The sequence below is a fragment of the Schistosoma haematobium genome, chromosome 2 (genome assembly GCF_000699445.3).
Source record: "Schistosoma haematobium chromosome 2, whole genome shotgun sequence".
NCBI lineage: Eukaryota > Metazoa > Platyhelminthes > Trematoda > Strigeidida > Schistosomatidae > Schistosoma > Schistosoma haematobium.
Genome location: NC_067197.1, coordinates 22,086,060 through 22,103,411, shown reverse-complemented (window position 1 = coordinate 22,103,411; position 17,352 = coordinate 22,086,060). Strand labels below are relative to the sequence as shown.

Here is a 17,352-nt window from a genome sequence, read left to right as displayed (position 1 = left end):
AAAAGTTCAATAGAAATATTCACAACGAAATTGGACCAGATATCTATCTGGTCGGATTTCAGCCATTTCTCCAAGCAGATAGTCAAAAATTAATATTCACACACTGAACCACGCCGTGACTTTGAGCTTAGTCATATACGATCCTATTGTTAATAGTCCGAGAACATGCCACAGAAGAATTGGGTAACAAATGGTAAGTCTTTAATCAAAGTCGCACAGTCAAAGCTCAGACGAAGACTGAAGATCACAGAGTGTGGTTAAAAGAGATTTGAATAAAGGTTAAAATGCACGACAAGGAGAAGGAACAAATAAATGATAGTACTGTCCAACAAAGTGCTTTGGAGGGATTTTCATTATTTTCTTTCCATTACATGGATGAACCATACTGACTAACTGTACTGACACAACTACCTTATTCTTTCCTCGACGAAATAGTCAAAGTATCAATGACGAATAGCCGATGTTCATTCATGCCAGTAGTTGTACTAATTGTGGGTGAAGACGCCACAGGCATTTGGAGTTTGACAATGCTTTAACCAGTAACACCTAATATAAATCGTACCCACCAAGTGAAATCAAAAGACAGAAGCGAGGAGGTTCGAAGATATATCTGATAGGCTATCAATATATCGTGAATCGACTGATCTAATCTGGCTAGAGATTGCAAGGGTTGTTGGGCACGACGTTCCCATTCGTGATCTGGTGCAGATGCATGACCGAGCACCTTCAGCCAGGTGAGTCCATTAAAACTAATGTGGTCAGCATTCAATATCGAAGACTTACAGAGCTATTTATTTTGGGGATTTATTTACCGCTACAATACAATCATTGATTGTGAGTGACTCAAAAAAGCTTCATACACTATACAGGAGAACGAAGTTTGACACTATCGAATAAATTTAAGTTTTTTTATATGGTTTTCTGCGTTTAGATCAAGTAATGGAACTTTGGTTTTTACAAATCCTATCAACTTTGTCAAGCATAAAAAAATTTATTTAAAATAATCGATTTTTAGTATTTTCCGGTTACTGTTGAGGATGTAGTTTTTATTCCTTCACTCAATTGTTTTCATTTCTTACTTTTTCATCTATTCACATTTCAATAAATTCCATGCAATTAGTTTGTTAAATTAGTAAATGTAGCATATTTCTAGTTGATATATAAAAAAACTTTGATCCATTGTACTAAAATTTGAGATGGTGGTCCACCCATCAAATTGAACTCTGAATTGGTTGCTAGGCAAAAGTAATCCAGTGATTATCAAGGTAATTTGATGCTACATAAAAATGTATTATTACTCCATTGATAATAGTATTTTAGTTGTAATAAGTTCTTGGATGAATAAAATCTATTTTTTGGTAGTTTTCCATTTATGACTAAATTCATAAAATCAATTCTTTTTCTTATCATAATTCTGATTTAGTAATGAAATCTTTGTTGGGTCACTCATTTACCGGCTCACCCAAGTGAATTACAGAAATTGACTGAAGCTGACTACATCTTACTTTTTAAACGGCAAATAAATTTTTTCATTCTATTTTCGCTAACCACCTTGAAATATTATTCTGTTCACTTTCATACTGTGATTCTGTTAATCATATAAAAAGCTAATCCTGATCTGTAATCTTGAGGGAACTGTTGTTACCTGATGGATTCGATCCTGAGTCACCCAGCTTCATAGTCAGATATGTTGCTACTGGGCTATCCAGGCCGCGACTGACTGAGATGTATTCACAATTGATTGATCACTGTGTGTCAGGTCCTTCTTAATTCAGATGAAGTGTTATCAATGAGGTGAATTATACAGTTAATTCCATTTTCATTTTATGCAAAACGATAAGTAGAAAATACATGAAATCTTCATATTACTTATGTTCAGAAATTTAACTTCCTTCAAATGGTGGTATCAAAAACCTTCAAAGTATATATATGAAGATAAATTTTTCCAAAAGATACAGAGATGTGACGTGGTTTTTTAATTCCTCATCCTACTTATGTTTGTATGTTGTTCGTATGGGATATTTCTGAAGTATAAACAGTTAGTTAAGTAGTTCTGATGATAAACAGTGAATATGATTTATGTTTCTGGTTAAATGTCTGTCAGATGTGATGAAGTGTCTATGATTAAAAAACGATTCATGATTACTTTCGAAGCCAGCTACGTTATTTTCTGAAATAAATAAAAAACAGTCTGTCAGCAATGTTAATATTCGACAGTTATCTTTAGTTTAAAATTTGAAGACGTTTCCATTTTGCTGCATTCGTATCCATGATATTTTGCTCGTTTTTTTTGTATTCATTTGTTTCTCTTTTCAACATACCGCTGTGTAATTGCTGAAGAGTATTTTATTTTCAATGAAAGGCGTTTTTGATTAAGATTTTATGTTTTGTATTTATGTCATTCGGCTGTTAAAGATATCAACAGAAAGCTTTCGTAGTTGTTGTTTGTCTACAATTTGAGTCTGAATTTTTGGAGAACTGTTGCTTCACATAAACACTAAATTCATGTCACTCACTTTCTTATTTTGGTACATCACCACAAAGCTACTTAAGTCATAACTAACCCTTTGCAAGACTGTTGTAAGAAAGTTATCTAATTACGTTTAATCAACGTAACACGAAACAAAATGCACCATGCTGTTGAACCACATAAACTAGTGTCTATATATTACAAGTTGATGGATATAAAAAATAACCTTAGCATTTTCTAAATGAATAATTAGTGTGATTCAATTTACGAACGGTCGAGATTAAATAATTAAGCGAATAACTAGTTTAATAACTTATAAATATATATATATGGAGCTTGCACTAACAATCAATGAAATACTTTTAACCGGAATACCAGGTAAAATGGTTTCATTAGAGCTCAGTATCTTATGATTCTAAATATTCAGTGACCACAAAACTCCACTAACAGCTCAGTATGAATGTGTTATAAATTCACTGAATATTATTTAATGAATTCAATTTTTTTCACTTTTGTGTTTATTTGTGTAGTTTTAGTAACCTTCTAGAATGACAAAGACACGTTTAATGTTAGACAACTGTTCCGTCTTTTACTATCCGTTCATTTAATGCATACCGACTGACCAAACTTTGAACCAATTTAGTCAGACACGGTTGTAACAATTATATATATATATATATATATATATATATATATATATATATATATATATATGAAACTACAGTTGCACTTTCAGTAATGGCCGTATTGTAAAAATTTCAGGACGTCCGAAACGTTAAAAATTTATCAATTGTTGTACTTTATATTTTAATGTTGAATATCTGTAAGAGGCAAGTCAAACTATAAGCAGTAATGAAATAAAGATCATACCTGTTGAAGAGGTACGTGGCTGTCTGTACTCAGAAGATCGGTGGATAACGTATTGGGTGATTGAGATGAAAGATTCTGGTTTCAAAACTGGTGTTCACTGCTAGCCAGTTAAATTATTATTATTATTATGATTGATACAGTATTTACACCATAGACCACAATAATATAATCATGATATTTTCTTCTTGAAATAAGTATCTACTAATTGTGTGCATCTTACTTATATCCATTATGTAAGTCATTATTATTATGTCGAGTTTATAGATTAGTCTATTTAGTTTTGTTTTATCAATATTCCACCCCCCTAAATGTTTACGTCATTCAATTCCTGATTAGTAAACTATGTGCGAAATATATTCATCAACAGGTTAGCAAATAACAAAAATAACTTAAATTCATATGTTTAAGTTGAAAAATAACTTAGTTAAAACAAAACGAGTAAAATAGATTTCGCTAAGATGAAGTAATTTCAACTGAATTATTTTTGGTTATCAGTTGGAGTAATAAAGTTGAATTAATAAAAATGTTGTAAATCTATGAATTAGATTCAAAACATGTTTGAATGTCAATTTCATGAATCGAATCCATAATACTGAAAAATGATAATACAATACATTAAAATAAAGTTATCTTAGATTGGATATTAAGTCAGTGTCAATTAGTGATTAAATGAGTATTACATTTAAGAATGTGGACATAGTAGTTAGACAACATTCGAGGAGTTACGAAAGTCATCAGCTGAAGAAAACTAAGGAGTTCTGGGAAAATTGTACACTGTATATAATGTATACCGTCATGATATTTTAAAAAGGCGCTGAAAATCTACCACAAAATTATGCTTGTTTTAAAATATTTTAAGATTTAATTATGAAAACACAATTTGAAGGCAATTAAATCCAATTTAATAAGTCATAATGTACACAAACTAGTCTAACTGTTGCATATTGTATAACCTATAAGAGCAGCTTCTTTACTCTATACATTTGATATTTAGTGATTAATTAAGAATAATCCAACTACTGATACAATGAAATTCGTTGGTACATAATTAAATTATATTGGCCAGTTATATTTCTATTCTACTATTGTGCTTGTACTATAGTTTTAAAACAAGCATAAATTTACTTAGAACGATTAGCTTTTGTGAATAATGCATCATTGATGCTCATCATTGTTATATTTTTAATAACAGCTAATAGAAAATCCCAGTCATTGACTGAAAGTAGTACTACTTTAATCAAACAGTAAAAAACTGAGAAACTGCACTGACAAAGGGCTAATCAGTAGTATTTTAATCGTTCAAGTCTTATGCTGATCAAATTAGAGAAATTTCACTTAAAGAAACCCACAACTAACATGCTTGACCCATTCGAGGGTAACATCGAAACCGAAAAGTGAATTATTTAGAGTAGTCATCCCCTTCTGTATCTAATGTTTCATTTGCTAAATTAGAGCAAGTTATATTTGTAAGTGGTCTAAGAATTTGCTTCTGATTGTTGTGAGAACCTTACAGAATTATTAAGAAATAATGTGGTGTCAGTGACCCCATGTTAACCCACTTGGTCCAAACGGACTGTTCTAGTAAACTCCACCAGTTATCTTTGATAATCTACTATAATAACGGTGATCTACAAAAAGTAATCACTCTTCGAACCTTTGTAACGACAGAAGCGAGTAAAATATGAATTCCAAAAAACAAGTTCTCTCTCCAAAAGAAATAGATATAGATCTCTTTCCAGCCTTTGTTAGTCTTTAAATTACTAAAACAATTATCGTTTCTGCTTCTAAATGACCCGATAAGACACAAGCATATGTCTTTTTGCACTACATTTTCGCAAACGAAATCCATTTGATTTAGATTACTATTTTATCTTTATACATTTGAACATTTTATTGACCACTTAACCAGAATTTATTACTTTTTACTTAGATTTCATAAGTTCATGGAGTACAATAATAACAGATCAAACATTAAATCTTATCATTAATCATATAAGCTATATTATTCACAGATTGGTCTCAGTTTGCATGCTGTTAAAAACCAGGAAGCACCTAGTATTGAACTCTTTAACAAATCCAGGAATCGAACCAAGAACCGTTAAGTCTCATAGTAAGTGCTCAAGCTTTAGATCGCTAAGCTGAATTTTAGTAGTTTGATGATTAACTCCAATCAATAATTCTCCAACTAGGATCAGCCTACGATATAAACTAGGAAATTCACCAATCTCCATGATCCAATATACTTTTTGTTATTTTGTGACTTATATTCAAATAACTAATAGTACTTATATGTTAGATTATTTAATCTTATTTCAGTAACCGTCTATTGAAACGTCAATGATGTGATGAACAATGATAAATTTTAGATGAAGAAAATAAGGATTATTGATAACACTGTTGGATGCCGGCTCAGTGGTCTGGTGGTTAATTGCTCGCGCGCGAAACCAGCAGGTCCTGGATTCGAATCTCGCAGGTGGCGAGGTCGTGGATGCGCACTGCTGAGGAGTCCTACAATAGGACGAAACGGCCGTCCAGTGCTTCCAGGCTTTCTATGGTGGTTTAGCTTCAACCGACTCATGATCTTAACCATTGAAATTACTACAATCTCCACAAAACCCATCTGAGATTATTGATAAGTTTAAAAATTACTCTGGTTGATGAATTCTTAAGTTCAATGATTAAATAGTATTTCAATAATCCCGGGTTAAAGTTCAATTAACAATAAACCAATATATTTTGACAAACTAGTTTTTTGTTCTCTCTATTATTTCAATTATATAAATAAATAAATACGTGATAACAATTAATGATGGATAATTTACATGAGAGAAAGAGAGAAAAAAACAGAAAACGAAGTAAATAGAAAATCAATAATAAAATTATAATGTATGCGAAAGGTGACAATATTGAAATGATAATCAGAGAAGAGTTTTATGGAGATCATAATAATTTAGTAGTTGAATTCATGAGTTAATTGAAGCTAGACCACCATGGAAAATCTGAAAGTGCTAGACAGCTGTTTCGTCCCGATATGGGACTCCTCAGCAGTGCTTCCAGTTTTTCTATGGTGGTCTAGCTTCAATTGACTCATGAATCCAACTACTAAATATTGAAATTGTTTTTTTTCAAATTAGATAGAGAAAAGAAGCACAAGTAGATTAGTCTATATACTTAATGTGAAACATAAAAAATACAAATATTATTTGAGAGAAAGAATGAACTACTCATTTCTATATAGTAGAGTAGAATAATATTTCAAGTTTATGAACATATTACTATATAACATGAATCAGAGGTAAGATCAGAAACATTTATGAATGTACAAAATATGACTGTGGTGAATAAAGGAAGGGATTATTAATGTAATACTATTTAAGAATGATATAGAATGAAGAAAATATTTTGTTCGTTATCTCTTATGTTATAAGTGAAAATATCTAGTTTAAATTATGTACACACAGCCACGAACATAAATAATTAAATAATAAGAACAATAATGACATTACATTATAACACTTTTAATTGATACTAGTCAATGAAATGAATCGTTTTAATGATGAATACCAGTTGTATCGTTATTTTTTGTCTTACTTACCATAGTACTTTGTTGAATTGATTCATTTGGACATTTGTAATAAGATAGTTTATTGTTTGTTAAGTAACAGGAATTAGGAATTGTTTGAGAATAATGTATCATATGAGACTGATTTAAGGGAAATGATTGATTTTGGCTAGATATATCAAGGGGTTCACGTATCGGTCGCCTATTGTAATATAGAGTTTTAAAAAATAAATAAAGACGATCTAATGATGATAAATGGAAATAGTTTTCGCGCTAGTTTGATTACTAAATTATTTCTATAGCTTCTGTTGAACTGATCTTTTACTTTTTATCGTAATTTCATTAACACTGAATAAACTGTATGGTCATAATTCTCACTGGTCAATCCGAAAATATGATAAACAAGTTATCGAACATAATTTTGTGATTGTACCATTAGCTTTTTATTAAGTACTATACATATTTACAGGAATTAGACTGAATCGAATGTTTTAAAACTCTACACTTAGTTACTTCAATCAGTTATCATTAATAAAGTGTAACGGAATAGTTGTTTACAAGTTAGCTAGATTAATCATTTAATTTACTTTTATCAGTTCTGACCTTAATATTCAGGTTAATCTGTAAGTAATACAAAATAGTTTTATTCACGAGTTGATCTAAGCTGAACTAACTTGGAAAACCTGGAAGTACTGAACAGCCGTTTCGTCCTAGTATGGGACTCCTCAACAGTGTGCATACACGATCCCGCTTGCGGGACTCGAACTCAGGACTTACATGCGAATACACAACCTCTAGACCAATGAGCTGGCATCCAGCGGCGCTAATGTCTAATTTCAACCGATCCACGATATTGCGTGACCGTCCACCATTGTCTTCAGTGAGTAACTGCCTCAAAACAGACACGGTTGAACTCCAATGGTCATGGCTTGTCACTAAAACTCCAGGAAATCAATTTTGTAGCTAGTCACTTGTGAGCACATGATTATTATTAGTATGGAGATTTATGACGATTTTAGTACATTCAAGTTTTCACTGGTGATCTGGTATATATCAATTTGTGAATTCAATTGTTAAAATACTATAATCTCCATAAATCATTATACTAATAATATAAAATATACAAATTACCACACAAAGCTATCTATATCTATTAAGATGTATCAATTCATTAATTTAACTTAAATTGAATACGAAAAAAACATTTAGTTCAGAATAATTTTAAGCTAAGTTATAACGATTGTACAATAATAGATTTCCCGATATATATATGTCAATTAAATTACGATCTAAATAGATGATACCCTAATTACTAAACTACCAATTCTTGTTATATTCAAAACAATAGTTTCTTTCTTATTATTTGTCTTCTACCAATACTTGAATACAATTCATTGATTTTGTTAGACCGAATTATTATTTGTTCTTGTTGTTGTTGTCTAGAATGACTAACTTAGTACAAACGTTTTTCTTTTTACATTTTGTTAGTTTCAATATTTACCTGATTAATTAAACCTTTCAGATAAATAATAGCTTATGTACATATTTGTATTTTATGTTATGGAGTGATTTCAGGTCGGTACTTTGAAACAACAGAATTGACATATATTTACAGCTAATTGAAGAAGATCATCAATTATTAACGATAATAATTCTCTTACATAGTAAATTGATCTAATTATACTGGTTGGAGTGTTTTAGTAATACTAGACTGAATTAGCTATCCAAAGCTCCTTGGTTTCAAATGAATTTCTACCTAGTGTAAATTGGTGATGTGAACTACAAAAAATAGGACGATCACAATCAAACCCTTACACTAACATAAGTTTTAGTTCAGAAATTGGTTTTATCAGACAGCTCGTTTTTCAGAAATCATTAACTTATCTTGTTACGAATATATACAAACTATAATCTAATCAAATTAGTACAATTCTAGAGGAAATATTTATCTTCAAACAGATTAAAAACAAAGCACAGTTATTAAATTTAAATGTAAACAAGAGACACATCATTTGATATCACTTTATGTCACTGTATAATTATAGTTTTAATGACTGTAACTACTATGTAACAATTGAAATGGATCAACTTCACCAAACAACAATAAAGTCTCAGCCAAAATCAAGCTAGAGTTGAGTAAATGGTTATTGAGTTTGTTAAGCGTATCCAACTCTAACCAAATAAAAGGTTCATTAATTCCACTGGATCTAAATAGGAGAATGTAGAGTTTATTCTTCTTTCAGCTAATTACTGATTTAAATATAAATTGTGTTTGAATATGACCATTAGTAGAGAAACATTTCAATAATAATGTTTTAAAAAACTGTATCCAATTTTAGATCACATATTTGAATAAGTTACAAAAATTCTTTGCAATAAATGGTTTGAGCTAAAAATTTCTCCAAATAGAGAAGGTTGGGATGGATCAGTATTATTTCAAGTTTTATACTTATTTGTCACATTAAACGTATGTCTTATTAGAATAAGAAAAACATAACTTTATAAAACTGAAGTAATTAAATTACCGGATTGGTTGATTACTTAGTAATAATCAATATTTTGTTCGCCCTGTACTTAGGTTTCATGTTAAATAGACCAGGTGGGTGATTTTGATGGAGTTTTGTTCTCTAAGATGGATGATTTGGTCACCAATTTCTCCTGGTGAAATTCAAACATTTCACTTCTACCTGAATTTTGTTCTGATGATGCCGTTTAGAAGAACGATGAAAGCTCCACGACCAAATTATCCATCACAAAGAAAACTCCAACAAAAAGTAACTGGAATTTTAAGAATGCTATAGTTATCAATAGTTCTCCCGAGATTGTTTTATCCTGTTCTGATGAGCACTAAATAGCTTGAAAATAAGTTAAATGGCCTCCATGAAATTGCCTCTAACCGCCAAATACAAATTAAATCATGCTCAGAACAAACCGACGTTTATAACGCATTTGAGGCTGATCTAAAAAGATGACTTGAAGCTATGTGGCGGTGATGAACATTGGTTAGAAATAATATGAATTTCGGCAAAAATCCCTTATCAATGTAGGCTTTGTAGGGATTGTACTATTTACATAGTTTAACTTACTAATCAATCTTACTCTGATTACCACTGGAAACCGGTTTCGTCTTAGTACAGAACAGTCTAGAAACGGGCACGTCCCAATACGCCAAAAAGAAAAGAACTCAAAACCTTTTTTTTGAGCAATAACGTTTAACCTCTAGATCATTGAGCCGCAATCCAATGGAGCTAATGTTCAACTTTAACCAAATGACAATAATGTGAAACCAAAATCCATACCCTTCAGCGAATAACCGTCTCACAAGCTATAATATTGAACTCGGTTTGTCATGGTTTCACACTTATGATCATTTTTTATGGTTGAATAGTGAAAGATTTGATAGCTAAGATCAAGACAAACATCATAAAAGTACATATTAAAAGAAGGTGAACTTACCGATATTTATTTGAATCTATAGGAATTAAATAACGTATAGGGAATGATTTATTATTTATACAACCTAAATTAATTTCCCATCCACCAGAATGATTTATTGTAGTATTACACATTGTTGATGGTGTATTCATATGATTAGATGATGAAATTGGTTGAGAAATTTTAAATCCATTTGCAATTGCTTTAGGAGAATTGATTGTAAATCTGGTTGGATTTGATTGATAAAAATGTACAGGCTAAACAAAACAAAACCAAGCAATAGATTCCAGTGTCAAATGTAGTATTGAATTGTTTTCAATGAACTGACCTTTGAGTTATTAAAACATAGATATCTGGAAAAATAATATTCTTTCCAGTTAATTTCCAGTACATTCTATAGTTATTATAATTAATAAGGAATATCCAAGTTTACCATATTTAGCATGTAAAGTTAGGATTGACATTATAATAAAATCTTTTAATTGAAAATAACTAGGACGTAATGTTAACACGAATAAGTCTATACATTAATTGAAGTTGTATGTTTATTAACCAGAATAAATATAAGTAATATAGACGGAAACAAATAGTAATCTAATTTTATATCAAATCAAATGTTTAATCAAAAACTATGTCATACATCAAATTATATGAATATATCAGTATGGGGTTGTGAAGATTGTTAAGTTTTTGATTAGGATCATGAATCGATCTATGTAAGACTATCATTGAAAACGTGGAAGCACTGAATGGTCGTTTCGTCTTAGTATGAAACTCCTCAGAAGTACGTATCCATGATTCCACACGGGAGATTCGAACGCAAGACTTTCTGTATCACGTGTGAACGCTTAACCTCTAGTTGGAACTAATAAGATAAGGTAAGTGGTTATTAAATTTTTCACATATTTACAAAACTAATAATAATAACAATACAAGGGTACGTGCTAATAATAATAACATTTGAATAACGCTAACTAACAAAACATTAAGAGAACGATTCCATGTACATGAGTCAAATTATGTCATCATATAATTACGAATGGTATCGACTTGTTTTATTTGAAGTTAACCAAAATGAAGAATTTGGCTTAACATATATCATTTATATGTAAGTCTCTTCTGTTAACATTTCAGTTATTCTTCAAACTAAGATACTTAAGTAGAACAAGGAATAGAAGTTTTTATGATATTGATAGAAGTTAACTTACAAAATGAAATTTTATTTTCCAGTTTTATTACAAAATGTGATCCGTTTATGTAAACATAATTATTATGGTAATAGATTTCTGTAGATATATTATCTAACAACTGATTTATTTACAACTATACTATTTCGATAGATCCTATTCCACTGTTAATTTGATCCTTTCAGATAATTAATATAACACACATAGAAATAATATATTAATCCAACATCTAAAGTTATTGAAACGTTTGTAAACAAAAAGAAAACTAGTGTTCAAAATGAATAAGTTTGTGTCACTATCTCAACCAGCACTTTAAACCCGTTTAAATAATATCACTATTGTTTCGAATGTTAGATCGAAGGTCCTAGGTCCAAGTGTTGCGTGCGTGATTGTGGATGCGCATGACTAAGTAATCCCATACTAGGATGAAACGGCTGTCTAGTGCTTCTACATCTTCAATGGTGGTCTAACATTGATGGATTCATGATCTCAACAATCTGCACAACCCTATACTGTCAAACAGCTTATCATTATGATGGAAATTCGTTCCTTTGATGTATCTTAAGGGGTTTCGGTTTTAGTTGGTACTTCTATAATGACCTGTTTATACGGTTCAATTTCATCGTGCACTACAAATTGCATGAAATTGTTCAGTAATGTTTATTAAGTTTATTGAACCTAAAGATAATAATGTATGTGGAGATTGTTGTACGACAAGTAAAAATGGATCAAATAATTATGTTGTATCCTAATTATGAGGTTTCATGGAGAGTTACCTTACTTCTAGTAAGAAGCTGTAACCAATAGAATTCAACTGTGTTGTTTATTGAAGATACGATTAGATTGTTGCTTAATTCTTCGAATTGATTGAAGTCAAACATGTAAATCAGTGAACATTATCTCAGTAGTCTAAAGATAAAATTATCACAGAAAGACCTGTAAGTTCTGCGTTCGATTATAAGCGATGATCATGAATTTGCCTTTTACAGGAGTTTCATACTGTAGCAAAGCAAATATCCAGTTCTTGATCTCAATAAAATTATGTAGTGGCTTAAATTTTCCGATAATTTTGAGAACTTTTTTCACAGGTTGAAATCATGAGTCAACTGAAGCTAGATCACCATGGAAAACCTGGAAGCACTGGACGGCCGTTTCGTCCTAGTATGGGACTCCTCAGCAGTGCGCATCCACGATCCCGCACCACGCGGGATTCGAACCCAAGACCCACTGGTTTTGCGCGCAAGCACTTAACCACTAGACCACTGAGCCAGCATCCAACGGTGTCAATGTCTAACTTCAACCAATCCACGAAGTTGCGCCACCGTACACCACTGTCTTCAGTGAGCTGATATCTCACTTTTTTCAATAATATAAAGACTAGACAGTATAGATAATAATGAATAGTCTTATTTGTGACAAGTACATTCTGTCTTGTTTCTTCTTTATTAAAGTAAAAAGAATGAGAATATAAATTTATAAACATTAAACATACTTCATTATTTTTATTTATATTATTACTAAGATTATTTTTGTACATTAACTGAGTATGAGGATTTGTAACTGGATGAGATGTTTGTAATTTAATGTTCATTATATTCAAAAGATCATTTTTAACTGATATTCTATTATGACTTTGATTATTCATTAGATTTTTGTTTAAATGATTATTAGAAATTGAACAGTTATTTTGATGAGATTTAAATCTATCCTTTCTATTTTCAATTGTACTTCCTTCATTACACATAAATAATTTAACTTCATGAGTATTTGAGGCAAATTGATGATTGATTGACTTTAAAGGAGGTTGTAGTTGTTGTTGATGGTAATGCATCATCGACTTCAATTCTGAAGTTTTATGAAAACTATTATCTGAATGATTTGATGGTACTTTGTCCTGAATAAGAAAAATTAATATAAAAACCTGAAATAAAGTCTTAGAAAACATAAATACTAAATAATTCTTAGATCAAAGTTATAAAAAGAGTGTAGATATGCACGTTTATGTAAATCGGGAGCTGAATAATAATCAATAACATTTTGTTTAATCCTGAATTCCAATGATATTTTATCTATCAAGTTTACATTGTAACTTACAGATTAAGTGACTTGACATTAGGGTGAATATGTCTTTATATTGCCTAATTGAAATTGATCAGTAAGAAGAGCTTAAAACAGATTCTATGCACATTGACACATACATGAACTTGTAAGCGAACCTTTACTTACTCAGAATTTTTAAAACAGCATCAAGCATAGCTGCTATCAAATAAATTACAACTAATATATTTGAACCCAGTGAATATATAAGACTAATTTCCAGGGTTTATGCGTATTCTCTGAATTCAATTATTTCTGACGATAAATCACTAATGAGATTAAAACTTCAGAAAAGAAAATCAGAGTTAATAAGTGATTTTTTTATTTCTTAAGTAGTAAGTAAGTCAAAAAGCTGTGGCTATCGAATGAATTTCACGTACTTAAAAGTAATTTCTGATCACTTTTATGAACCTAGAAACTAGTGCTATATGTTAAACTATAGGTAGGTTATTATTTCGATGGAGTGAAATTGAAATGTGAAGAGTAATTTTAAATTAATTTCTTTGACCTTGTAAATAACTCTAGTTAACTCTGAATATATTTTTTTTGTTCTTAATATTCATTTTACTTTCACTAATTCAGAAAATAAGTAAAGAAATTGAGAAGTTTTAGTTCTCTAAGGGAACATACAACTATATTCTTAACGAATTTCTATTAAATTAGATTATTTCAAGAAATAGAGTAAATGATATACATTTTGTCACCCAGAGGTACCCGCATTTCAGTGTTGATATTCATACTGAGACTGAAACCCAGTAGCCTTCCTTCCAACCCCAGAATATCTGTTCGCGGGCTGCTGATTCCAGGAAGCTATTAAATTATTTAACGAGTATGAGGATTTTGTAGGGGTTTGTATTTTTCGTTTATTTATCTCAAAGAGTATTAGTAAGAGAAAAAACTTGTACTTGATGGAACCGCCAGCTTTAATATCAGAATTTACTAAAAATCTGTAGCTAAGTGGCAATGATAAGGTAATTGTCTAAGGATTTTCATATGCAAATAATGATAGATCAATTTCAGTTCTTAAGATCAACAACATCGAATACGAATTTTCATAAATATATTCTTTACAGTTCAGATTAAGGTCCCATTGGACGCCAATTACAGTCTTCCCCTATTTTAAAGTCTGTTACTAAGTCAACAGTAATGATAATTTCAAATCGAACGCTTACGTTCTTCCATACAATCTTAACTGTATATTAACCGTAGGTGTTAAATATTATCCTGACACTTGGACAATTTACTTTGAAGGATGATTGATTATACTCTATGGGCAAGCAAGTGGAAAAACAGTACAGATTATTCATAAACTTTCTTAATGTTCGATAAGTGCTCTAAGTTTCCCTGTTGATAAATTATTGGTGTGAAGAATCTTCAGTTGTCTTTAAGTGTTAGTTAAGTGTGACTAAATTCAGAAGCTTTACCCCAGTTATATAGATAACTACTGAATAATTACATGAAACTTCATTATTTATCAGTGTATAAGAAAAGTAGATTTGCTGCGAAAAATTATGTTCGAGGGTATAAAACATGTGAACTACTGTGTATATTTTAGAAAAATTAATTACAGACTGTATATCTTTAATGAGTTAAGAAAACAACTGTTGAGTTCAAATGATCACGATACAATACAGAGTTTTCTTTTGAGCAAACATGTATGTTCTGAGTTATATCAAAGGCAAATTTATAGGTCAATATAACAATAAGTTATTAATTATTATATTTTAGAATATTTTCATATCCAATTGAAAATACTGAACTTTATGAAGCAAGATAAGTCATCAAATAATCATGTTAGTGTTAGCTATTGTCCAAATATACTTTGGTTCGAATCTCGCGAGGCGGGGTCGTGGATGCTCACTGCTGAGGAGTCCCACAATAGGACGAAACGGCTGTTCAGTGCTTCCAGGTTTTCCATGGTGGTCTGACTTCAATCGGCTCATGATCTCGACTATTTAAATCACTTCAATCTACACAAAACCCCTTCTGAGAAAAATATACATTTATAATCAAATCACATTATATGATGTTAGGATTTAAGCAGAAAATATCTCTTAATAAAATTAGATTGAGTACTTTAAAACCACAGCTGCTATGGTAGTAGTTGATTATCCCTAACTGTTTCAATGATAATAAGTTACTATAAAATCTATCTTTTGTGTTATATGGAATCATTATTCCTTTCAGCTGAAAAACAATGTTTTCCAAGTTATGAAATGCATATATACATAATCATTTAATAGATCTTATGTACATTTTTAATAACCGTTTGAACGAAACTCTTACTGACATATTAACATTATTATATTAGGAAATATAAATGTTAATAAAGGTCATACATTCCTCATGTCAATGATTTATTTTGCGAAATAAATATGAAACCACATTTATGCTTGCAGCCATCAGTATAGAATACATATATCGCAGTAAAGATTGATTTAGAACGATTATTTATTATCAAGCTTGTCAGTGTATGGGCATAAAATGCTAAATTTCACAATTGGTTCAATTTGGTTTTTAAAAAAAACATAAACTGAAATGAAAAAAATACACATAAACATTGAGTTGCAGTAGCAATGAATGTTTATTGAATCCCAGGAAGGCCTTATTTATGCATGTAAAACCACTCACTATGGATAATCTACAAGTTTTCATTGTGTGTTTTTGGATTAAATACTATAAAACTAATAAACTTGAACACATTCTTATAGTTATGCAGTGCAAAGTTAATATTCAATGTTTACTATTTATGAGTAAAATGTTTCTATAATTATAGATTAAAATATGAATGAAATGTCCATATTTATTTTTTATAAATTTAATGCACTACTTTTTAAGCAAAGATGGATAGTGACTGTTAGTGGAATCCAGGACGTGTGTTTCGTCCCATTTGGGACTCGTCGCCCCCAAATGCCCTGGTATGGCCGAGAGTGGGGAGAGTCCGCTCTCCCTCTCGAAATGCTCTCACATGGCCACGCGTACATAGCCTCTGACAGGGAAGTCCTACTCACTGCCTTCTCGTGGCGGGGGTGTTGTTTACGAAAATGAGAGGACGAAAAGCGAATGTCCGGCGCTTTAACCAGATTCCAAACCAATGGTGCACATGGGCTCCAGTATCCTGCGGGAACAAATGGCGTATGAATCAATCGTTGGTCACCGGCTACCATGGGACTGCATCTCCTTACGATGCTCCACTGCCTTGTGGATCAGAATTTCAGGTCGAAGGCTCGGGGAGTGGCCCCTAAGAAAACCACCTGCTTCGGTTTGGGCACCCGGGCAGTATCAAAGCCTTCACACATATCGAATGAGATTTGTATGGCGGATATGTATTTGGTGCCTTCTTTCACCAATATCTACGTGTTAAAATAAAAATGTAATAAATAAATTTTGGGACTCGTCGGCTGGATGTACCTGCATCGCAGAGTTGATGTTCACTCTGGGACTAATAATGGGAAGATATAAGTAAATCAACACCAAGTGAATTTAATACACTACTTGTTTTGTAACCATAAATGAACTTCAGAAACAACTATCTGACACTTTTGTAACTTTATGACAACTGTTTAGATTTCATCAGTGCATAGATAATTAATGCTTAAGTGAATTTTCACAGATTGAAATCATGAGTCAGTTGAAGCTAGACCACCATTGAAAACCTGGAAGCACTGGACGGCCGTTTCGTCCTAGTATGGGACTCCTCAGCAGTGCACATCCACGATCCCGCACCACGC

General features: G+C 31.3%; 1 protein-coding gene across 4 annotated transcripts in view; it reads right to left on the bottom strand.

Annotated features, from left to right (window-relative positions):
* The window catches only part of ATXN3_1 (Ataxin-3), an 80,240-nt gene that overhangs the window by 9,709 nt on the left and 53,179 nt on the right, over positions 1-17,352 (bottom strand). Inside the window, exons 6-8 of one of the 4 annotated variants that reach the window (XM_012938182.3) lie at positions 13,017-13,418; positions 10,359-10,594; positions 6,936-7,104 (exon numbers count right to left, since the gene is read on the bottom strand). In XM_012938182.3, coding sequence (XP_012793636.2) covers positions 6,936-7,104; positions 10,359-10,594; positions 13,017-13,418 — 807 coding nt within the window. Of the gene's footprint in view, positions 1-6,935; positions 7,105-8,832; positions 9,110-10,358; positions 10,595-10,888; positions 11,203-11,535; positions 13,419-17,352 lie in introns of those variants that run through there. The other 3 variants (XM_051214624.1, XM_051214626.1, XM_051214625.1) reach the window with 3 other exon arrangements.